Source organism: Psammomys obesus, unplaced genomic scaffold (assembly GCF_907164565.1).
Source record: "Psammomys obesus unplaced genomic scaffold, mPsaObe1.curated_primary_1811, whole genome shotgun sequence".
In the NCBI taxonomy this organism is placed as follows: domain Eukaryota; kingdom Metazoa; phylum Chordata; class Mammalia; order Rodentia; family Muridae; genus Psammomys; species Psammomys obesus.
The window spans coordinates 2,732,068-2,757,154 of record NW_026585895.1 but is presented as its reverse complement, the minus strand read 5'-3'; the positions used below and the strand labels follow the sequence as shown (position 1 = coordinate 2,757,154).

At 37.9% G+C, this 25,087-nt stretch overlaps 1 protein-coding gene across 1 annotated transcript in view; it reads left to right on the top strand.

Moving 5' to 3' along the window:
* Fsip2 (fibrous sheath interacting protein 2) overlaps positions 1–25,087 on the top strand; it is a 73,901-nt gene that overhangs the window by 12,257 nt on the left and 36,557 nt on the right. The window contains exons 8-16 of the mRNA XM_055600507.1: positions 1,222–1,345; positions 3,627–3,713; positions 6,871–6,983; positions 7,788–7,824; positions 15,069–15,172; positions 17,096–17,159; positions 20,649–20,706; positions 23,653–23,686; positions 24,739–25,017. Of these exons, the coding sequence (XP_055456482.1) occupies positions 1,222–1,345; positions 3,627–3,713; positions 6,871–6,983; positions 7,788–7,824; positions 15,069–15,172; positions 17,096–17,159; positions 20,649–20,706; positions 23,653–23,686; positions 24,739–25,017 (900 nt within the window). The remainder of the gene's footprint in view (positions 1–1,221; positions 1,346–3,626; positions 3,714–6,870; positions 6,984–7,787; positions 7,825–15,068; positions 15,173–17,095; positions 17,160–20,648; positions 20,707–23,652; positions 23,687–24,738; positions 25,018–25,087) is intronic.

The following is a 25,087-nucleotide window of genomic DNA, read 5'->3' as shown; positions in this document are numbered from 1 at the left end:
CCACCATGTGGTATACGTCCACCATGTGGTATACGTCCACCATGTGGCATGTGTCCACCATGTGGTATACGTCCACCATGTGGATATGTCCACCATGAGGATGTGTCCATGCTGCTTCCACACCCTGACATGTCTGCAGTGAACCCTAACGCCCATGCACATATACGCTTTTCTCACTCCAGAACAGCAACTAGGTTAAGCTGCCTCATGTATCTCTGAAGTCTGAGTTCTTTCTCTTCCAGAGTTTTTTAAGATAGTTTCTATTACCAAACTCATACAGAGCTCTTCTAAAATGTCAGATCTGTTGTCAATTCCTGTTCATTGCTAATCTCACATACTGAATTATGTAAATCCTTTTGTATCCACAATATCATCATTTTATTTTGCAAGCACATGGAATGTAACTATGCTGAGTGGATTGATATTCTTTGCCTGAATTCCAACTTCTTTGTCTTTTCTGGGTCAATTGTAATTGAATGATTTATTTTTACAGGTCACAGCCTTATTGCTGTGCAGGCCCAGCATTCTTCAACTAGATGCCATATATTGACTTTGCATATTTAGTTTATTTCTATCTTTGGAAACATTTTGGTTAACCAGATTTTTTATAATTTGTTAGATGAGGCTCGTGTTAGTTTTTATCTGAACTACTTAGTCCCTGTTATGAAAGCAAAAACTATTTCTGTATTCTAGCCAGTGTGACTCCTAAAGCCTTTATACTGTAGCCTGTGAAATACATATATTTGCAATTCATAGGAACACAAAGCTCTCTTCTATCTTACAACTTATGATTAGCCTTTATGCCACTTTGATTGTTTCTTCATGTTTACTGATTCTTCCTCTTATGGAATGCTGAATAAAATTTCCAAGGCTCTCCCTGTGCATGGATCTCTCTTCTGACATGTCAATGGTCAGTAGCAGTCCAGAGATTTACAAAGAAAAGTTACATTTCAAAGACTGTAATAATTGTACCAACATATTCAGTGAGGTAAATTTCACTAAGTATTTGATCAGAAATAAAAATGGACTCCTTACTACTCTCAGGCTCTTCAAATTTAAAATTTAAAATGGACTCTTTATTACTCCTTAAGTTTTATATTCTTTCAAGTCACAAGACACAAGTAATTGTTTATTGCTACTATACTTCATGGTTTAAACATTTGTTTTGTATTTATAAATGCCAAATTAATACTAATCAGTGTACTTTCTTTAATATTTTAGAAACAAGCATTGCTAGAGAAAAAAATGGCTTATCATATACAAAAAATGCAGGATACTGGCATTAAAGATGACATGGGAAGAAATGCATTTGAATATAAAGGACAAAATGGAACTACTTATGAATGTGAGAATATTATCCACTAAGTAGGAAGCATTGATCTGTTACATGTAATATCTTATATGCTTATACCTGCTACCCACTTTATATGGAGTGCTAAACTAACCATTCCACATCACTGTTAGAGTTTGAAAGATCACAAATGCATGTGCATGCACACACACACACACACACACACACACACACACCTTAACTAAAACAATTTTATCAACGGGTTCAAGAGACAAATTTGATTGCCCTACTGTTTCTACTCCATTTCCCCATGCTTAAGATAATGTATAATTTACTACTAATACTTTAAAACTAAAGTATAAAATAATTGTTCTTATATATCAACATGGTGCTTTGCTATGTTGCCAACTAGTAAGAATAGAAATAAGCTGGAAAAATAAGAAAATAAAGATGGAGGAAAAAGTTGTAGAGAAAAGAAGGAAGAAAGAAAAAGGAAGGAAGAAAGGAGCATGACATGGCTGTGCCTAATCCACAGCAAAACTCTCTATAGTAGTTATCAATTAACATAGCAGAATTTTTAAAAAATGTTCTGGGGATGTACACTATTGAGAAAAGAACATGGCCACCTACAGTCTTGTCCCTTCCTGGCCTCCCTTTGAGATGAGACCCTCCCTTTGTCACTACATTACCCCCTTACCTGATCTCAGCTGGACCCACTATTTAACTTCTCCCAACCGATCTTGTGCGCCTATATAATTCTGATAATTTCTTCTGCTAACCCCAAACTACTAGCCTCTAAGTTGAGTGTAAGGTATGTAGAAAATGCTCTTGGCCACATGAAGTGCCTTCCTAATGTAAACTCGGAAGCCTTATCTGCACCGTGGCCTTGCCGGTGATGCTGTCCCTTCCTGGCGCCGTGCACAGGCTCTGGAGCCAGACTCCTGCTCTAGTCAGAAAGCTCCTTCTTTATAATTTTTGAGACCTACAGATGGTTTTGACAAGTCACTTAGCCTTTCACGGACACTTTCACTGTCTAAAACTGCACCTCATGCACTAAACATCTGTTGAAGACTTTTAAAATTCTAGCACAAATTAAGGCTTCACAGTTCTGTCAAATAAGAATATTGACCATTATTAAACAGATTAAATTTCTAATTTATTTTGCCTCTCTGAGTGCATTTTCTCAGCCCACAATCACCAGTCACTGTTTCTTTCTAATCTTTCACATTCAATTTATATCGAATCACGTATTTTTAATAACCTTAACTGCATGAGCCGCTGGAAGCTTGCGACCTTCTATCTGGCTACAGCTTTCTAACAGTTTTAATTACTCTAAGACTAAATTTCTATTTCTGTATATCATAGAACTTTAAGGAAAACAAACCTACAAAAATAAGTTTCCTAGATGAATTAACTCGATTTATTTACTTCTTTGAAAGATTAAAGATTACTACAGCTCTGTGCTTCAGAGGACACGTCACTTCACAAGCTCTGTAATCCTGTTGTCTCTGTCTCATGCAATAGGGAAAGAATGCAAATCGTCCATTTTTTTCAGTCTTCATGAAATTTATGTTACATTCATTAGTGTGTTTCTGTACACACGTCTGCATACGTGCACACAGTATCTGCATACCTGGGGTCTGGGAGGCTCAGAAGAGGCGACATCCCGGTGGCAGTGTAGGTCCTGGGAAGCAGACCCAGGCCTTCCGCAAGAGGAACAGGTGTCCCTAGGGTCTACGCTGTCCGCTCATCCCCCGGAAATGTCAGTGCGCAACACTGACACATCAAATCACCCTTAGAAAGCAGGAAGCCAAGACTTTTATACTATTGAGGTGACAACAAATAACGATATCAAACTCACAATTGTATAACACTGTAGTAATATTCTCTTCTACCAAGTAAAAATCTCCTAGAGAAACTTATGTATGCACACACACAGCAATGTGTGTGTGTGTGTGTGTGTGTGATATGTGAAATCCAAGAATCTTATAGTCCGTTGGGCCCAGTGGACCTTCATCCATGTCACTATGCTGGCATGCATCCTACAGACAGGAAACTATCTGCTCCAGCAGATTATGGTGCAGGTTTTCCACTTTCCAGAATATATATATATATATATATACACACACACACACACACCCTTTAAGCTAAAAACATGCCTTTTAAGTTAAAGGCATATTCAGAAATAATTATCTCTTCCCTTTTGACATTTCTCTATCTTCTTTCTTTCCTCCAAATTCCCAAATAGATTAATACTTCTCTTGATAATGAAAGGATAGTCAATTTTGGTAGTTTCATTGCCACTACCAATAATATGTTTTCTTATATTTCAAAGCTTCAACAAAGAAGAAAAAGAAGCAGTTTGATGATATAAAAGTACTTTATCCTGATACTGAGCTGAAACCATGTAAAGGAACATCAGGTAATTGAATATTTTAACAAGCACCAAATATTTAGAGCAATGATTTGGAGGAAGACTGAGTTGGGTGTGACCTTCAGTGGAATGCAAATGAAACTTTGGTTTATCATGATGAATGACTGATTTTTGAGGTTTCATGCTGTGTACTGTTTATAGAACTTAATCTCTAGATAGCTGATTTAGTGTTTTCAACAGGTCATCAGACTATCACTTAAGAACAGTTAAAACAGTATTTATTAGTGATAAATAGTAGATATGGATTGACTGATTGCAAAATACCTTAAATTCTCAGAATGATTTTAGAAAACTCAGAAATAGATTAGAAGCTAAACACATTGATTTTAAGCTGCTGTGTCACTGATGTTCTCAGTTTAAACTCATCATATTATAACATGAATTTTCAAGAAGTACTCTGATGATAAACTTATGAAAATGAAAAAATGAATTTTCATTAATAACTCTCAAAGTTATAAACACTTACAATAATGTGAAAGCTTAGAATAACCTTGAAATTTACTGATAAAAAAGCTAAAGAAAACAAGTTGAGGTTTTATTTTTCTTCCCTGTGTGTAATCTGCTTGCTTTTTACAAAATCTAGAAAATTGGCAAAAAAGACAATGCTGCCTAATCTTCAACTGTCTGTTTACCCCAGAGATTATGAGTTTGAGTATGTTCATCTGTATGATTCCTTGGATGAGAATGCCCCCTAGGCTCATGTATTTGAATACTAGATACTTAGTTGGTGGAATTGTTTCAGGAAGAATTAGAAGGCATAGCTTTGTTGACTAAGGCGTGTCACTGGGGTTGGGACAGCTTTACGTCTCAAAAGCGCACCCCATTTCCAGTTAGCTTTTCTCTGCCTCTTACTAGAGTTTGGTCAAAGTACCATGGCCCATAAGAAAATCTTCCTCTCCCTCCCCCAACAGCTGTCACAGTTAGTAATTACTGCTGCTTCATTTTTAACACTATTGTCCATGTTTTGTTTGGTTTTGTCACCATTGTTGTCATTGTTAGGGTCTTATGTGGTTGTTGCTGTTTTCAGAGTTTCATCTTGTAGCCCAGGGTGACCTCAAACTTCTAGCAATGCTTCTGCCTCAGTGTCCTTTGTGCTGAGATTACAATCATAAGCTGCCACACCAAAAGTCTATTTTTTGAGTTCATTTCCTGCCTGGCTATTGTTTTTACCATGATCTCTGAACAGTCTTATTGGGTACATTTTACATTATAAAATGCATTTTCCTTAAAAATAAACAGTAAATCAACACTGTACTTCTTCAGTGGAATATACCAATCTTGTCACTATTTTTTCATGTAACACATCTCTATACATTCAATAGTCAGTTAGATGTGGTAAATTTTCCTTTTAGTTATGAAATCCATGTTTTACACATTTGTTAGGAGAAAGCACATTGTCTATCGTGACCGCTGCCCCTGCTCCTCCTTTGAATACCTTCGTGCCTGGTTATCTTTCTGCTGTTATTTCACCTCTGCTTCTTCGGTGTCTCTTAAAACAGCTTTTCTAGCATCAAGTGATGCTACTACTTTTGCTTTTTTGGTTGTTTGTTTTTTAATTTCATAATGTTTTTAATCTCTATTTCTTAAATGTATTACTTTCAGTTAAAATAAATTTTAAGTTGAAAGTTTATATCTATATAGTTAATATATATTATACATTAAAACTAATATAACATTGTATAACCAATATGTTATCTTAATTATATTTTATATTTAGCATATAATTAATATTATGTATTGTATTACTCTTATATAGAACTAATATATGTGCTAGGGAAATAGTTCATCTTTAAAGTGCTTTTACAGAAGTAGAAGGACCTGAGTTCATATCCCCAGCATTCATGTCAACATCCTGAATACCTAATGCGAGTGCTGGGTCAGGTGGGGTGAAGATGAATAGATACCTGGATCTGATTGGCCAGCTGAAAAGAAGAGTTTCCGTTTCAGTAAGAAACTTTCTTTCCAAGTATTTAAAGTGGAGCCTGGTCATAGCAGAGTCTTTGTTGACCTCAGGCCTCCAAATACATACACACACACTTAAATATACATCATGTAAACATGTGCACACCATAAAAGACATGTACCCACATATGTCTACACACAGAAAAAGATTCTAGTTCACTTTCTCTCATAGTTCTGACAATATATCTATAATATTTCAATTAGTGTTTATATAATGTATCCAATATGATAGTATATACTATCTTCTGTACATTGCTTCTCAAAATCGGCATTGACTTTTTCTTTCCATAATTTTTGAGGATTTTAAACTTTTCCTAGTAAATAATTAAAATAGAAATAAAACCAACTGGGAGGTGATAGTATGCCTTGTATGGGCATGACTACCATCTTCAACAAGGTGGAAGCCATTTTATCTGTCTCCAGCCCATCCCACATGTAACATCATCATCAAAATTTCAGTATGCATTCTACTAAGATAGGGTCACTACCACTACTGTAAAGTTTTTAAGGTCATTTAAAGTTACATGGCCAGGAATCTTTTATGATAAAGTTGTATTAGCTTAAGTTAAGTCCATGAAAAGACAGAGCAATAGTTTGATAGACCTTTACAGTAATTGATTAGTAGATATATAGTAAGTACTGACTACATTTGTGTTGTGCTTTCCTATGTGTGTATATACATACATGTATGTATACATACTCACATAATTTTGCACATGAAGACCACAGAAGTCCATTTCAGAAATGGCTGAAGTGCAGAACAGCTGAGATGTCTATGAACTGATGGTAAAATACAAAGTGTGCTGTATCCAAATAAAAACGAGCAAATGTGGAACATACCACATTATCATGCTGCATAAAGGAGATCACATTACTTCCTCCAAAATAGAGACAAGGGAGAAATGTACACACTGTATAATTTCATTCATGTAAAATTACAGAAAGCACATAATAATCCTAAGAGCTATAGATCAGTTCTGTTGGGAATAGAAGGATGGCTTCGTCACACACATGCAGGGTTATCTACGTGAGAAATTCCAATACGCTATTGATCGACTCTTTCAGCTGTATCCCTCTCAGAGGTATCATTGCTCATTAATGTTTCAAAATTTAATAATTTAAGACAACAATTTTTGCTCTAACAGAGTATTCAAAACCTAAAGATTTTCTTATTTATTCCTAGAAGCAGCAACTATACTTAATCAGTCTCCGAGCAGTGCAAAGAATATTACAAAAATATCAGCATCCTCAGTTGCTTATCAAACAGAAGTGTACAACAGCATTTCAGAACAAAAGGTAAAGTGTTTCAAAGCTGTGCTGCTTCATCAGTTTCAGTTTTATTTACATGTGCTATCTCTTTTACTAACCTTGTATTGATTAATTAGAGATGAATTCTTGCAAGAAAAACTGATCCCTTTCTGGGGTAAGAAATAGTCAATTTAGCTTTATTACTGATGGACTGTGAAATTTAGCAAAAACAAATTCAAAGCCTTTTTCAGTTTTGATGGTGATGTTGCCATTTTCCGGTACTATAGAAAGTCTTTGCTCACACTGTTAAATGAACATTGGAAGGAGCCAAACCATGGGGAAACAGGAAAATTGGGAAAATAGAATGCAAAGATGAGTGGACAGTCACCCATCTTGAAGACACGTGCCTGGTAAGGCACAGACACAGGCAATGTTACAGTAATCTGGAGTGACTAATTTTTGCTCCAGCTCTGACCCTTAGGAGTGTTTTGAATAGGCATTATATAGTGCTGCATAGGATTTGAATTGGCAGAATTGTAATTGTTTTTGGATCCAGTTGTTTTAAACCTATCCATTGAATGGGCCACTGTGCCATTAAATAAAGTCCAGAATGGAAGAAAAGTAACCTGTGCATTGCTATGAGTAGAGTTCAGTTTTTAGCTCCACCTGAGCTAGTGAAAAGTATTCTGAGGAGTTAATGACAGGCACTGTGCCAGTACACTCTTTATGTCAAACTTAGGCATGAAGAGAAGCAAGTGTCTAGATTCATTTAGTTATCTGATAGAAAACAAAATTTCTTCCAGGAGTATTGATACTAACAAATATTATTCTCTTTAATATTTTGCTGTATAGAGAAATGGAGTAACGAAAAAAATAAGTGAGGAAAGAGGTAAGATTATGAATAGTACTATTGATTCTGGTATTAAGTACATGATTTTACTCCATTTTACAGTTTTTAATTAAATTTTTATTTTTTATATTAATTACAGTATATTCACTTTGTATCCCAGCTGTAGCCCCCTCCCTCATTCCTTCCCAAGCCAACCTTCACTCCCTCATCTCCTCGCATGCCCCTCTCCAAGTCCACAGATAGGGGATGTAATCCTCCCCTTCCATCTGACCCTATCTTATCAGTTCTCATTAGAACTGGCTGCATTGTCCTCCTCTGTGGCCTGGCAAGGCTGCTCCCCCATAATGGGGAGGTGATCAAAGAGCTATCCACTGAGTTCATATCAGAGACAGTCCCTGTTTCCCTTTCTAGGGAACTCACTTGGATTTTGAGCTGCCAAGGGCCACATCTGAGCAGGGATTCTAGTTTATATCCATGAATGATCCTTGGTTGGAGTATCAGTCTCAGAAAAGACACCTGTGCCCAGATATTTTGGTTCTGTTGCTCTCCTTGTGGAGTTCCTGTCCTCTCCAGGTCTTACTATCTCCCACTTCTTTCATATGATTCCCTACACTGTGCCCAAAGTTTGGTTATGAGCCTCAGTATCTATTTTAATACACTGTTGGGTAGTTTTTCAGAGGCCGCTGTGGTAGGCTCCTGTCCTGTTTCTGGTTTTCTCCTTCTTCCAATATCCATCCAATTTATCTTTCTGAGTAAGGACTGATCATCTTATCCAGGACCTCCTTTCCAACCCAGCTTCTTTAGGTGTACAGATTTTTGTAGACTTATTCTATATTATATGTTTAGTATCCACATATAAGTGAGCATATACCATGTGTGTCTTTCTGTTTCTGGGATACACTCAGGATGATCTTTTCTAGTTCCCACAATTTGCCTGCAAATTTCACGATTTTCATGTTTTTAATCGCTGAGTAGTATTCCTTGTGTAAATGTACCACAATTTCTGTATCTATTCTTCCATTGAGGGACATCTGGGTTGTTTCCAGGTTCTGGCTATTATGAACAGAGCTGCTACAAACATGGTTGAACAAATGTCCTTGTTTTATACTTGATCATCTTTTGGATATGTGCCTAGGCATGGTATAGCTGGATCTTGAAGGATCACTATTCCTAAATATCTGAGAAAGTGCCAGAATTATTTCCTAAGTGGTTGGACAAGTTTACATTCCCATCAGCAAGGAGGAGGGTTCCCCTTTCTCAACATCCTCTCCAGAATGTATTCCCACCTGAGTTTTTGATCTTAGCCATTCTGATGGGTGTGAGGTGAAATCTCAGGGTCATTTTGATTTGCATCCACCTAATGACTAAGGATTTTGAGCATTTCTTTAAGTGTCTCTCTGCCAGCAAATATTCCTCTGTTGAGAATTCCCTGTTTAAATCTGTATCAAAATTTTTAATTGGATTACTTGATTTGTTGCTTTTTAACGTGTTGCTTTATATATTCTGGATATTAGCCCTCGTTCAGATACAGTGTTGGTGAAGAACCTCTCCCAGTCTGTAAGCTGTCATTTTGTTCTGATGACAGTGTCCTTTGCTTTACAGAAGTTTTTTTAGTTTCATGAAGTCCCATTTATTGATTGTTGATCTTAGAGCCTGTGCTGTTGATGCTCTGTTCAGGAAGTTGTCTCCTGTGCCAATGAGTTCTAGGCTCTTCCCCACTTTTTCTTCTAACCGATTTAGTGTGTCCGGTTTTATGTTGAGGTCTTTGATCCACTTGGACTTTAGTTTTGTGCAGGGTGATAAATACGGATCTATTTTCATTTTTCTGTATGTAGACATCCAGTTGGTCCAGCACCATTTGTTGAAGATGCTGTCTTTTTTCCATTGAATGGTTTTGGCTTCTTTGTCAAAAATCAAGTATCCATAGGTGTGTGGGTTTATTTAAGGGTCTTCAATTTGATTCCATTGATCCTCCATTCTGTCTCCATGCCAGGACCATGCAGTTCTTATTACTATTGCTCTGTAGTACAGCTTGAGATCAGGGATGGAGATTCCTCCAGACGATCTGTTATTGTACAGTATCGTTTTGGCATTTCTGATTTTTCTGTTTTTCCATATGAAGTTCAGAGTTTTTCTTTCAAGGTCTGTAAAGAATTGTGTTGGTGTTTTTTATGAGAATTGCATTGAATCTGCAGATTGCTTTTGGCTGAATGGCCATTTTCACTATGTTAATCCTACCGATCCATGAGAATGGAAGATCTTTCCATCGTCTGATATCTTCTTCAGTTTCTTTCTTCAGACTTGAAGATTTTTTCAAACAGGTCTTTCACTTGCTTGGTCAGAGTCACCCCAAGGTACTTTATGTTATTAGTGGCTATTGTAAAGGGTGTTATTTTCCTAATTTCTTTATTGGTCCTTTTACCTTTTGTATACAGGAGGGCTACTGATTTTTTTTTTTTAGTTAATTTTTTATCCAGCCACTTTGTTGAAGGTGTTTATCAGCAGAAGGAGTTCACTGGTTGAATTTTTGGGGCCTCTCATGTATACTATCATATCATCTGCGAACAGTGATACTGTGACTTCTTTCTTTCTGATTTGTATCCCTTTGATCTCCTTTAGTTGCCTTATTGCTCTAGTTAGGATTTCAAGAACTAAGTTGAAGAGATATAGAGAGAGTGGGAATCTAAGATCATGTGATTTTTCTCCTTCAGTTTGTTTATGGTGGATTGCTTTGATGGATTTCTGTATACTGAACCACCCCTGCTCTCCTGGGATGAAGGCTACTTGGTCGTGGTTGATGATATCTTTTATACATTCTTGGATTTGGTTTGCCAGTATGTTGTTATGTATTTTTTGCATCAATGTTCATAAGAGAGATAGGTCTGAAGTTCTCTTTCATTGTTGGGTTTTTGTTTGGTTTAGGTATCAAGGTGACTGTGGCTTCATAGAATGATTTTTGTAATGTTCCTTCTGTTTCTATATTGTGGAAAATTTTGAACAGAATTAGAGTTAGCTTTTCTTTGAAGTTCTGATAGAATTCTGCTCTGAAACCCTGTTGCCCTGGGCTTTTTTTGAGAAGTGAGACTTCTGATGACTGCTTCTATTTCCTTGAAGGATATAAGACTATTCAATCTATTTACCTGATCTTGATTTAATTTTGGTAAATGGAATCTATCAAAAAAAAAGTCCATTTCTTTTAGATTTTCAAATTTTGTGGCAAATAGACTTTTGTAGTGAGACCTAATGATTGTTTGGATTTCCTCAGTGTCTGTTGTTATATCCCCTTTTCGTTTCTGATTTGCTGAGTTGGAGAGTTTTTCTCTGCCTTTTAGTTAGTTTGGCTAAGGGTTTGTCTATCTTGTTGATATTCTCAAAAAAAAAAAAAACAGCTCTTAGTTTCATTGATTCGTTTCTAATTCCTGATTTCAGCCCTGCGCTTAAAAATTTTTGCTATCTACTCCTCTTGGTTGTGTCTGCTTCTTTTTATTTTACCCTAGGGCTTTCAGGTGAGCCATTAATTTGCTTGTATGAGATGTCACAAATTTCTTCTTGAAGGCACTTAGCACTACTTTCATTGTGCCCCATAAGTTTGGGTATGTTGTGCCTTCAGTTTCATTGAATTCTAGAAAGTCTTTAATTTCTTTCTTTATTTCTTCCCTAACTCAGCTGTCATTGAGTAGCAAGTTGTTCAGTTTTCAGGTGTGTGTAGGGTTTTTGCTATTTCTGTTGTTGTTGAGGTCCAGTTTTAGTCCATAGTGGTCAGACTGAATACAAGGGATTGTTTCAATCTTCTTATATCTGCTGCGGCTTGCTTTGTGACCAACCATACGGTCTATTTTGGAGAAGGTTCCATGAGGTACTAAAAAGAAGGTATACTCTTTTCAATTTGGGTGAAAAGTTCTGTAGACATCTATTAGGTCCATTTGATTTAGGACTTATCTGAGTGTCTTTATTTCCTAGATGATCTAGATGATCTGTCCCTTGGTGGAGCAGAGTGTTGAAGTCTCTCACTATTAAGATGTTGTAATCGATGTATGATTTAATATTTAATAATGTTTCATTTACAAATATAGGTGCTCTTGTAGTTGCAGCATAGATGTTCAGAATTGTGATATCCTCCTAGTGGATTTTTCCTTTTATGCTCCTCCTCATCTTTTTTGATTAATTTTGGTTGAAAGCCTATTTTATTAGATATTAGGATAGCTACCCCAGCTTGTTTTCTGTGTCCATTTGCTTGAAAGACATTTTTCCAGCCCTTAACTCTGAGGTAGCATTTTATCTTTGTTGCAGAAGTGTGTTTCTTGGATGCAGCAGAATGTTGGATCCTGTTTCTGCAACCATTCTGTTAGTCTGTGTCTTTTTATTGGAGAGTTGAGTCCATTGATGTTGATAGATAATAGTGACCAATGAATGTTAGTTCCTTTTATTGTGGAGTTGGTGGTCTTACTGTGATTCATTGCTTGTTTTCTTTTAATTTTTGTTGTGAAAGTTTTGTGTATCCTATCTTTTCTTGGGTGTAGTTTTCATTAGATTGGAGTTTTCCTTCTAGTATCTTCTGTAGAGCTGAGTTGCTGTGTAAATATTGGTTAAATTATTTTTGTCATGGAATATTTTGAATTCTCCGTCTATGTTGATTGAAAGCTTTGCTGGGTATAGTAGTCTGAGTTGGCATCTGTGTTCCCTTAAAGTCTGCATGACATCTGCAGGCCCTTCTGGCTTTCATAGTTTCTGTTGAGAAGTCTGGTGTGATTCTGATAGGTGTTCCTTTGTACATTACTTGGCCTTTTTCCCTTGCTGCTTTTAATATTTTTTCTTTATTCTCTAGATTTGGTGTTTTGACTATTATGTGATGTAAAAAGTTTCTTTTCTGGTCTAGTCTATTTGGTGTTCTGTAGGCTTCTTATATGTTTATGGACATCTCTTTCTACGTTGGGAAAATTTTCTTCTATGGTTTTCTTGAAAATATTTTCTGGACCTTAGAGCCTGGAATTTTCTTTTTCATCAGTTCCTATTATTATTAGATTTTGCCTTTTCATGGCGTCCTTGATTTCTTGAATGTTTTGTGTTTGAGACTTTTCTGATTTTACTTTTTCTTTGAGTGAAGTATCAATTTCAGCAAGTGTATCTTCAGCACCTGCGATTCTCTCTTCCATCTCTTGTATTCTGTTGGTGATGCTTACCTTTGTGGTTCGTGATCTTTTCTCTAAGTTCTCCAGCTCCAGGGTTTTCTCTGTTTGTATTTTCTGTATTTATTCTAATTCTGTTTTCTTGCCTTGCACCATTTCCTTCATCTGTTTGAATGTGGATTCCTGTCTCTCTATGATGGCTTCTACTTTTTTGTTCATTTCCTCTCTATATGCCACTAGTTGTGCCTCTACTTGTGCCTCTATTTGTTTGGCTATATTTGCCTGTGTTTCTTTTTGAGAGCTTCCTCTTTATTTGCTTCCACTTGTGTGGCTATTTCTCTGAGAGATTTGTGCGTTTCCTATTTATGTGAGTTTAATAACTGGATAAGCATAGCTTTAAAGTCATTTTCTTGTGTTTGTGATGAATTGAAATTTCCATTATTTTGTGGGTTGCTCGTGAAGCCGTGGTGTTCTGATTTTTGTTGGATGTGTTCTTATGCCCACATCTGGCCGTTTGCTTATCTGTAACCTTCACTGTTTGTTCCTGGAGTATGTACTTCAGACTGGGTCTGTCTTTCTCTGGTGTCGGGGTATTCTTCCGGAAGATGAGAGAGGTCCACTGGTTTGAGAGTGTGCGTTGGTATTTCAGCTGTACCTAGGGGAGGAAGAGCCATTGGCACAGAATCACAATTGCGGGGAGCAAGTATGGGCGTGTGCGTGGAAGTGTGTCTTGAAGGACAGAGTACTCGGGAGTGTAGCGTGGAGTGTGGGGTGCAGGCGCAGGAGGCGGTGCTAGTGCAGTTTGTGTGCGCCATGAGCCTGTGCAGATTTCCTGAGTACCTCAGTGGCCTGCAGGCCTGTCATACCGTCTGTCATGCTGGTATTCAGATCTGTCTGGGCGCCAGGAGTTGTTTGCCCTGACGTCACTGGTAGACCCACAGAGCAGGGTCTTCAATGTTGATAATGTTGTACAAAGATTCCCTATGTTGCCGCAGAACTTGGGAGCTGGGGTTGCGGTCCACTGTGAGTCCAGCCACCAAGGCAAAACTAGGAGGCTACTGGCACAGATGCCTTCTGGAAGGCCCTGAGGAGCCACAGGCCTGGTTGGCCTGGTGGAGCCGACAGCGCTGTGCTCTGTACTAGGAGCTATGGACACTGCGTACTGGACTCTGCTCACTGAGTTGGGAACTGTGGGCTGCCTCTGCAGCCTCCGCCCCCACCAAGGAGCGAAAAAGGAGGCCTGTTGTGGGGAAATGTCAGGAGATTGAGTATTCTCTGTCTCAAATCTCAAGCAAGGATTTCTGTGCTAAGAGCAGCCAGCACTCTGCTCTCTGCTAGGAGCTGTGTGCACTGTGGGCCTCCTCCCCTGCCTCTGGGCTGCTGCCTGGACCACTGAGTAGGGTAGCCCATTAAAGTGGAAGTGCCTGGGAACTGAGTCCCCAGGAGAAGTCTGTGGAGAAGTCCCTGGTTGACCTGAATCCAAATGGTCTCAGCTCAAGGTTTGGACCCTTTCTCCCAGGAATCCTCAATATCGATGTTCTGGCTTCATTTACCCCTCAACTCACCAATTTCGGAGTTTCAGATCCTCTGCCCCTCAGATACGGTGCATGCTGGTTAGCACCATCTTGGATCTCCCGTTTTACAGTTTTGAAAGCTATTTTACCTAATTTTGAAAGGATTGCTTAGTTTTCCTTAATTGTTAAAGTTCCCTTCCTCTTTTTGATTTACTGTACATCTTGCAGTGAAAAAAAGAAAATCTTTCCTAAACAAGTCGTTATCACTTTTATGCCTTTTGCCTAGAATCAGTTTAAAACACAGCTTTGTTTATTCTTTTGGACAAACTGTAAGTTGTCATTTCATACTGAATAAAATTAAAACAGTCCATTTTGTCAAGGGGCCCCATTACTTTCAAGAAACTAAGATAAGAATTTCAGATTTTTCTTTGGAAGCAACAGGGAAGCAGTGACATTTTGAGGCAGTAAACATCCAACAACGATCTGTTATTCTTGGAGAAACTTCCTGAAGTTAGACTTCTGATTGTGACTCTTGGTCAGTGTAGCAGCTTAGTGGGCAGAATGCTAGGGCACACCTTCAGCTTATGATTCACCCTTGGCACTACAGTACGTTCACGTTGAAAGCTATCTCTTCTCCCTCTAGTTCCTGCAAACATATCAACTAGAGATTCAATTATTTCAGCTCAAAATTCACCCACAAAGAATAATGGAATTTCACGGTCATCTTTAGGTCTTCAAAAAGAAGAGGTATGTATAATTTTATTTACTCTAAATTCAATCAGAATAAAGGAGATATCTTCTGGTCATTTTAGTATGTGAAAATGCCATCCCTTAACCTTACAGTATAACGTCATCCTAGTAGATGTATCATACCATAGTAAAACTGATTCAAGTTAAGTGTGTCTAAATATAATCCACAAGGTTTAATATTTACTGTGTACATGGAGCCCTCAGAGGACTCAATTGAGCTTCCTTAGTGGGCTTATAATAATGCTAATTTAGCATTTTTAACCAGCAACCAGGTATCTGCTCATGAAAAGTTGTCAATAGTGATCAAAGATATAGCCATTACGTATACTTGTTTTCTTATCAATAAAATCAACACCCTTGGTTTGAATATTAGCATGATATTAACTGATGCACTATTCTCAAGAGTTTACATGGTTTTCCACACACTATATATTTAACAAATTCTCTCCAAATGAACTCTTATTATTAAAATAGATAATAAATTTTGACATAAGGTGAAATGTGTAACAATTGATATCAAATAATGCAAGATATAAAAACATCAAGCTTAACATGATGCTATGTCTATATACATGTTATTATAAATAAATATTTGTAAACTTTACTTTTTATAGTTCACTAGTTTGCTATGTCCTGTTAAATATGCTAACAATCAGGAAAAATTTAACTGCTGAAATAGTCACATTGTTTACCATATTTTAAAGGCTTTAAAATTTAAGAGATGAAAAAAGACTTGTTACAACTGTCTTTAAAAACACTGCAGCACATCTTTGTTTTGTACATTTTCAAAATATTATAAGGAACAAAAAGTAGAAAAGCATGTGTGTGTTTTGTTGATGGGATTTGGAGCAACACCTAGCATGATAATAAACTGTGTGTGTTGATTATGGAAATAGTCCAGACTGTACAATGAGCTCATTTCTGTACTGCACCCAGAGCACTGTTCGGTGAGGTACAGAGAAAAGCTTACCCCAGTGCACAAACATAGTGTTGTAAGCTGCATTGTTGACCTATCAGCGCTGCGTGCTTTACTCACTCCACATGTTCATCTCCAACGGGTAGCAGACGTCTACCATGATGCTCAGAATAGATTTGTACTCATATCAGACATAGTATCATTATGCAGGTTCGTGAACTTATATACAATTGGAATTGGCATTAGGAGTGAAACTGAAGCCTTAGATGTTTAGCAGGAAGGTTCTGTGTAGAAACATAAATTCTACCAAATTTATGACAAAAAAGTTTAATTTTCTATGGCATACCATGAAGAGCCTAAAATTTTCTCATTGCCTACTTTCAGGTTTCAAATATTGAAAAATGAAGATGCCTATTGTCATGATTTTTTTTTTTTTTTTTTTTTTTTTTTTTTGCAAGCAGGTTGAGCACAAAGAAAAGAATGAAAACTCACAATCCCTCATGGAGGGTGCGTGTTCTCTCAGTGCCACCGTGATGATTTTTTCCTCAACAACATCCTGTACTTCTGGTTAAGCTCATTGACTTGGACGCATTCTTCATGTAATTGATTTGGGGTTTCCTCCAAATATTCAGTTTGTAGGAAAGAGGTCCCTCGCAGGGACACAGAACCTTCCTGCTATCCAGCTAAGGCTTCAGTTTTCACTCCTAATGCCAATTCCAATTGTATCTAAGTTCACTAAACTGTATAATGATACTATGTTTTAAATGAATACAACTATATTCCGGGTGTCATAGTTGGAAAACCATATGTATGAGTAATATTGTGGACATTTTTTATAAACATTAATTTTAATTATGTAAATTATAAGTATAACATTATGTACAAAACAGGAATATTTCTTATAGAGATTTGTGGGAAATTTAACATTATTAAGTTTTTAAAATGTGAACATACAAATAGTAGTTGGTGACGAAATTTTAGAGGAATCCCTCTTGTTTATGTAGAAGGTGATGCAGGATGATTGGAATGGGAGACCAAGCAGGAAATCCAGCTATGCTGTTGAACCAGGTAAACATTAGCAATGAACTGTACAGCTACTAAAACACATTTCACCTGCTACTTACTATGCCAATTCCAAACTCTTTGCTAACTAATGAGTCGATGCAATGGTTTCTGCTAGAACTTGTACAGAGTACCGAAAGAAGAAGGAGAAAGTAGCCAGTGCTATTGCCCAGGGCTTTTCCCTGTAATAGAAATAATAGTCCTGACAAGCACACAAGCCACGATTCCTAATTCGATGGAGTGTGTGCGGAAAGCTGCCACCTGTTGGGAGAGAACAGCTAGGTCTATATTATTTGAGGCACAAGGAAAGTCATCTGACTCTTTAAATTATTTCTTTCATTTTTGAGATTATAATAAAATCCTTTCTCCCTCCAAAACCTGCTATATGCTCCTCCTCTCTCTCTTTAAAATATACAGATATTCTCTTAAGTACTTCAGTGCCGTGTGTTCACTCTGTATGATGTTCCATGTGCACATGTTTCCAGAGATGACTAACCGATGTGCTCCTCCCTGAGGAAGACTACTTCTCCTCCTGTCAGCATTCGTTAGTTGCCTGTACTTCTTTACATAGGATTGAAGCATCCTGGCCTTCTCCCTTTCATTTTTAACATGCCTATGATTTTGTCCATATTCAGTTCATGTCCAGGTAATCATGTTGGTGAGACTCTATGGGTGTCATTTCTGCTATTTCTAGGAGACAAAAATGGCACAGCACACTTCCTGTTTCTCTAGCTCCCACAATCCTCCTGTTCCCTCTTCCTCAATGTCTTCAAGAGTTTTATATGTTTTAGCCTCTTGCTGGATTTAATGGGCTATTTCTAATGATGACAATCAAAACTGAAATAATCTTGTAGTATTTTATGCTTATATTTTTATATCATTCTTGCTTGTGCAGCACCCGATCTTTTCCCTCTTCCAGACTTTGAACATAGGTTACAAATAAAATTATATAAAGTTAGGATAACCTACTTAATAATTTGAGATATTTGAAATTATTGATATACCTCTACACATATATATGATATGAGCCAGTCCACATATTCTTCCCCTCACAGTTAACTTGTGAATGCGTGCATGTGCATTGTTAGAGCCCTAAAGATCATCTCTCCTAACAATGTTTAAATATGGAATAAAACAGTGTTAAGAAGAGTCACAGTGCATACTGGGTCTGTAATATCTATTAATTTTTATTTTCCCTTTCCTTCCGTCCCATTATTCCCTGTTACTACAAGTTTGACAACTCAGGTCTCACGTGTCAGGGCTGACATTGAAGGGTTGCTTTTCTGCACTTTGGACGTATTTCACTGACAATAAGGCTCTCCAGATCTGTGAGTGCCGTTTCAAATGGCACATTCCTTTTTCCTTTTATTTTTTCATTTTTAAGAATGTCCTTAATTTTTCATGCTCCCACCTTCATCTTAAGATCCATCTTTCAATGCACAACAGTGTCCACAGCAGCGTAGTTGGCCTTTGTAAGTCCGCACAGCTTTGAGCTGCGCACTGCTTATGCCGATGCTGGCTGCACCTTCCCTCAGCATGTGTCCCTTTAGCCCATTACTGTTCTGGAAGCAGGATAGAATAACATCCGCTTCCACAATGTGCTGTGTGCCATTTTCATTAACTTACAAATTACCTGCAGAATAAAGGGCACAAGAGGTCTGGCTAGGTTGTGTATACAGTCTATGGATTTTCTATGAAGAGCCTTCAGACACATGGACTTGATGATCCTCAGAGCCCCCACTCCTAACAAATCTCCTAATGACACGAAGCGATAACTCTATATACCAATGTTCTCTGTCCCTTCATCCATCAGTAGGTATTTCTCTGTCTTAGTACATTTTTGTTCCTCCAACAGATTACCCAACTTGAAGCAGGACCCAGTGTCTTAAAAGCTCCATCTCCTGGGCTTGAGGAATCAGCTCAGTTAGTAATTACTTGCTGACATACAGTGAAATGATTGTCTGTGAAAGTTGTTGTTCTTGAACACTCTTTCATGTGAACATTTTTCTATGTTTACGGGATGATGGGTGTGCATGCTCACATATATGCAGGCGCACATGAACGCATGAGTATGTGCTTATATGTATACAAGTGCACAGATGTGTGTAGGTATCATGTCAAAGTCAAAGAATCAACTCTTGTGTATCATACATGAGAAACACACATTTTTTATTTTTAATCAGCAATTCTCACTGGCCGGGAATTTGAGAAGTAGGCTAAGCAGGATCTCCAGAAAGTTCCAGAGGTCAGCCTTGGTCCATCTCCCTAGCACACATGTGGGTTTATAAACACACGTGGGTTTATGAGCACACGTCACCAGGCACAGCTTTAATCTGTGCATGCTGAACCTGTTTCTTCTTCAAAATAAAATACAAGCAAACATTTCCACACACATCAAAAATATAGCATTCAGTAATCTATAATATATGTATGCATGATATATCTTTGTTATTCATTATTTGAAAACACTAAGAATTAAGTTGATTTGAAATAGCTCTAAGTAGAAACACAACTTCTCTCCTGACAGTCCATTCTAAGAGTTTCGTTACCTGTTCATTTGCACACACAAATCTGCGCATCTGACCTAGTAAAGCAGTGGAGCTGCTGTACGGAAAGGCTTCTGCCACTTTATTAGCCACACTCAGGGGCAGAATTCCTCTGCGCTGTTCACAACGTAAGTCAGACATTTGGAAGGGATGAGATAAAGAAGAAATCATTGGACAAGTGTTAGGAAAACATGAATTAAGACCTTCCACAAATAGGTGTTCCTGAGAATGCTGTGGTAAAGCTATTAAATTTTCCGAATATGTAAGTAAACTTGTGTTTATCAGAATGTATTGTTTTAATATTTAATATTACTGTTAAACTTTGTACATCTGTGCACATGTGTGCAAGTCCAGGTGCTGAGGAATACACAGGAAGGTGTCCCACCCGTTGGCTCGGGAGTTACACACCTATGCCCGCTGTCTGACATGGCTTAAGTAACGGCATTTGGGTTCTCTAGGAGAGAAGTCTGTACTCTTCCCTGATAGTCCCTTTTCCCAGCTCATGTAAAGTCTTTAACGTAAGCATTCTAGAGTGTTTTGAAAATGCTAAGAAAGGATATCTATTTGTTTAGGTGAGTTTCACAGGATATTGTCAAAAGTCTTAACACAGACTCAGCAAATGAGAAGTATAACTACATGGTTCTCCAAAGGCCAGGGAAATAGTCCAGGGGCTTAGGAAGCAGGAGGATAGTCAGTTTTATTCTACATGTGTAGACCTTAGAATACATACCAAAGTAGGCATCAAGAGGCATTGGAGAGGTAAATAAGGAGTTGAGATTGTACAGTATATTAAACTCTATGCTAAGAACTTCAGAAATTGCTGCAAAATGTCCTTAAAAGATTGTAAACTAGTTAGTTACAACTGAGAACCGGTATTTGAAAACAGTATTGTAATCTAAAAGACAGCAAGGATGAATATAAATTTCAGTCTTCTTTTCTTGATGCTTAGGACCTCAGGGCGGTGCTCCACCGCAGGGTATCCTTTCTTCTCCTGTTTACTCACATATGTAAGTACCGAAGTTCTGTTTGTGGGATTTTGAATTCATATTTTAGTGCCTGGCTACATAAGGTCCCCTTGCCTTGAGTAGTTCTCCTCAGGCTCCGTGAGCCTTCAGTGCTTGAGAACGTTCACAACCGAGCTGGAGCCGTCCACAAAGAGACTGCTCCCTCCCCCTTATGCCGGTACTTTGCTCTCTGCAGCCAATGTCGGTGCTTTTCCTCCAGCTTCCTTGTATTTCTCTTTGAAATATTTACCTATGAATTTAAGATTGTGGGCTTCAAAAGGCTGATAAAATCCTTTTAGTTGCCATTTTTCACCATACCTTTTTGATGACTTGATCATCATTCCTTTTTTCTATTTATTTGTTTATTAAAAATTATTTATTTTGTATTCCATCTATAAGTCCCCTCCTCAACTCCTCCTGGTACCATCCATCCTCCCCCTTTTCTCTTCCCATGCCCCTTTCTCAGTCCACTGATAGGGGAAGTCCTCTTCCCCTTCCATCTGACCCTAGCTATCGGGTCTCATTAGTACTGGCTGCATTGTCCTCCTCTGTGGCCTTGTAAGGCTTCACCCCCCTCAGGGGGAGGTGATCAAAGAGCCAGCCACTGAGTTCATGTCATAGACAGTCCCTGTTCCCCTTACTAGGAAACTCACTTGAAAATTGAGCTACCTATTGGCTTTCTCTGAGCATGGGTTCTAGGTCCTCTCCATGCATGGTTCTTGCTTGGAGTATCAGTCTCTGCAGGACCCCCTGGGCCCAGTTTTTTTTTTTTTTGGCTCTGTTGGTTTCCTTGTGGAGTTCCTATCCCCTCTAGTTCTTTCTATCTCCCTCCTCTTCCATTAGGTTTCCTGCACTCTGCCCAAAGTTTGGCTATGACTGTCAGCATCGGCTTTGATACCCTGCTGGGTCGAGTCTTTTAGAGGCCCCCTGTAGAAGGCTCCTATCCTGTTCCTTGTCTACTCCAACTTCTGATGTCTGTCCTGTTTGTTCTTCTGAGTGAGGTTTCAGCTTCTTCCCTAGTGTCCTTCTTGATTAGCTTCTTTAAGACTATAGATTTTCATATGTTTATCCTATAATATATGGTTAATATCCACTTATAAGTGAATATATACCAAATGTGTCTTTTTGCTTCTGGGTTACCTCACTCAGGATAATCTTTTCTAGTTCCCACCATTTGCCTGCAAATTTCATGATTTCCTTGTTTTTAATTGCTGAGTAGTATTCCATTGTGTAAATGTACCACAATTTCTGTATCCATTCTTCAGTTGAGGGTCATCTAGGCTGTTTCCAGATTCTGGCTATTATGAATAATACTGCTGTGAACAGTGTTGTCCAGAATAATACTAGTGTTGTAAATTGAATCTTTTAGAGAAGAGATGTTGAGTACCAAAGATTTTCAATTCTCAAACAAATATTGTGGAACAGCTATTTTAGGTTTATTTAGTCAGATAGTTTTTCAGCTTGAGAAGAGGCCATTGTTTTAAACCCATTGCCATCTTTTAAAAAATATTCATTTGGGGGTGGTATGCATGTTTATATATGTGCATAGAGGGAAAACAAAAGTCAATATCACTGGTGCTCATCATCTTCCCTTTGATAATTTATTATTACGAGACAGTTTTTCTCCGAATATGACCCAGGTTTATGCATGTGCTCAGAATCTAAACCCAGTTCTCATGCCAGCCAGCTGCGTGCACACACAACTCTCTTCTCAGCAGCATGATGCTAAAACCTTAAAAAGAAACCAACAAGTCAAATGAAGTACAAACTTAAACTACATTCATTACAAAGCTAGATTCCTGGGTAAATGACTATATAAATGAAAAGGTCTCTGATGGCAAATGATTTTCATATTTAGACTAAGCTTTGTCAAAGAATACTTTCACCTAGTGATTCACTATAACTCAGTGAATGTTCATAGAATACATAGCTCTGTACTATATCCGGAGAGAATGAATCTCATCCAAGTGGGGTAAAATGAGGAGGAGAGAGGTCCACTGTGTTCAGATAGTGATTACTTGTACTTATGGAATAAATAAGTGCCAAAGGAAGAGCATTACAAAGCCTTTCACTGCCTGACCAGACTCTGCTCATCACATGTACTGATTTAGCCATGTTTCATGACGGACTTTACCAGGAAGACACCATGTTTGTTCCATTGTCAGCCACTTTTCACCTCCTTTAAATACTTCATTCATTTGTCCTTTTTTAAAGTGTAAATGCATAAGAAGGCTAAGGTAAAAATGAAAATTCATGACAGAGAATGGAGATAAATTGTGTTATCAGTGGGAGTTGAGTTGTAATAAGCAGATGAATGATTTTAAAATCCTCTGAAGGATAGACTCTGCTTAGAGCCTGTATTAGTTGTTAAGTAAAAGTCCAATAATTTGGAACAATATTATGATCAAATTAACATACAGTTAATTACTTGTCAGCAATACATGGGTAAAACCAAAGGCAACACATGAAAGGATGTGTTCATCACATCTTTACATGAAGATGATCGAAGTTGGCAAAGGGATGATGGAACTATAGGCTTTTAAAAAGCAGATAAAGGATTATCAGAGAGTTATGATAAAAAAAGCTTACAATTTCTTCATCTCTATCAGCAGAAAAAAGAGACTAATCACCTGAGCCTTCCTTTCTAATCCTGTGTCACACCTCAAAGAATCACATAATGAACTTCCAGACACAGGCATTGTTATGTGATACATCGCTTACCATGATTCTACTCTCCTGAGTAAAGAAAGCACACTTTTTAGGCTACAAGATCATATCTTAGTATAACATTAAAGAAGAACATTGAATAAAGCAAAATAAATTTTAGGGTATTTTGTATTTATGTAGAAAAACATAAAAAAAGAAACTGAATAAATTATAGAAATTTAAAAAGTATTTTTTATAAATTATCTGTCTTAACTAAATTATAACTATTTTTTGACTTTACAGGCAACAAAATCTACAAAACTGCTTGCAAGATAAAGTATGTATCACAAAAATCAAGCAATAAGGCAATGTGTTAATTACTATGTGTCATTCTAGAAAATAATTGCAATCAGATACTAATCACCTACTGGATTGTGTTGTTCTTACACTTTGCCTTTTATTGTAATTGAAGTTTGCTGTTAGGTGATTTTAATAGTTTCCTATTGGTTCAAAGCTCCTCTTGGCATTTCAGGAAGGCCTCTGGGATGTAGAGTAGAGGCACAGGCGAGGACCAGCCTAGATGAGCAGCGTGAGATAACAGACTCATCCCTCATGGACTCTAATTAGCCAGCATAGCTTTTCAGATTACTGGTGAACTTTTTAAAGAATGAGATGCCTGCATACGTCTATAGCAATTCTCATGGGAAAAAAAAAAAACTTACCTAAGGTCACAGGCATACTTGGTCACCTGTGGGCTGAGACTTGAAACACACACACACACACACACACACACACACACACAAAGAAAATGGCATCTTTTTTATTCATTTTACATCCCGATTGTAACCCTCTCCCTTCTCTCCTCCCTATCCCACACGCTCTCCCTCTCCCCCCATTTGCCTACCTCACTCCTCAGAAAACTCCCCATCCACTCACTGGAGTGCATGAAGTCACATGAGGACTAAGGGCACCCTCTTCCCCTGTAGCCTGGTGAGGCAGCCCACCCAGTGGGAAGTGGAAAAGCAGGCAACAGAGTCATGTCAGGGACAGCCCCTGCTCCTTTTACTAGGGAGACCCACATGAAGCCTGAGCTGCCCATTGGCTACATCTGTGAAGAAAGGAAGCCAAAGTCCACTCCAGGCATGGTTCTTGTTGCTTCATTCTCCATAAGACCCTCTTAAATCATTTAAATAAAATTAAATTTTATGTTCACATTATTTCTCTCTAGTATGAAATAAACCAGCTTAAAATAGTCTGGAATTTCAAATAGAGTCTTAGTCATTTTCTTATAAATCATATTGGTAAGAACTGTTTAGTATAAAAAGTGGGATGCTACCCCCATTATCTCCCAAATATAGAGTAAATATTTATGACTTTCTTTTTTTCTAGGTAACTTCTGAAGAACTAAATAGCATAATTCAAAATATAATGACTTGGGTTGTAGCTACAGTAACCAGTGTATTGTATCCGGCCATCACGAAGTATGAGGAAAGAGTGCAGAGCAATGTGTACCCAGTGTCTGATGACTCAGACCTCTCTTCAGATAGTTCAAGCTTCTGCAGTACGTGCAGTGAGGGCTTTACCTTCAGAAGCTACACAGCTGACATGTTTCCAGTAGATCTGTGTGCATTTGCCAATGATGTGCCAGCCAAGAATCCACCCTCACCTGTGAAAACATCCCCACCTGCGAAAACATCCCCACCTGCGAGAACATCCCCACCTGCGAGAACATCCCCAC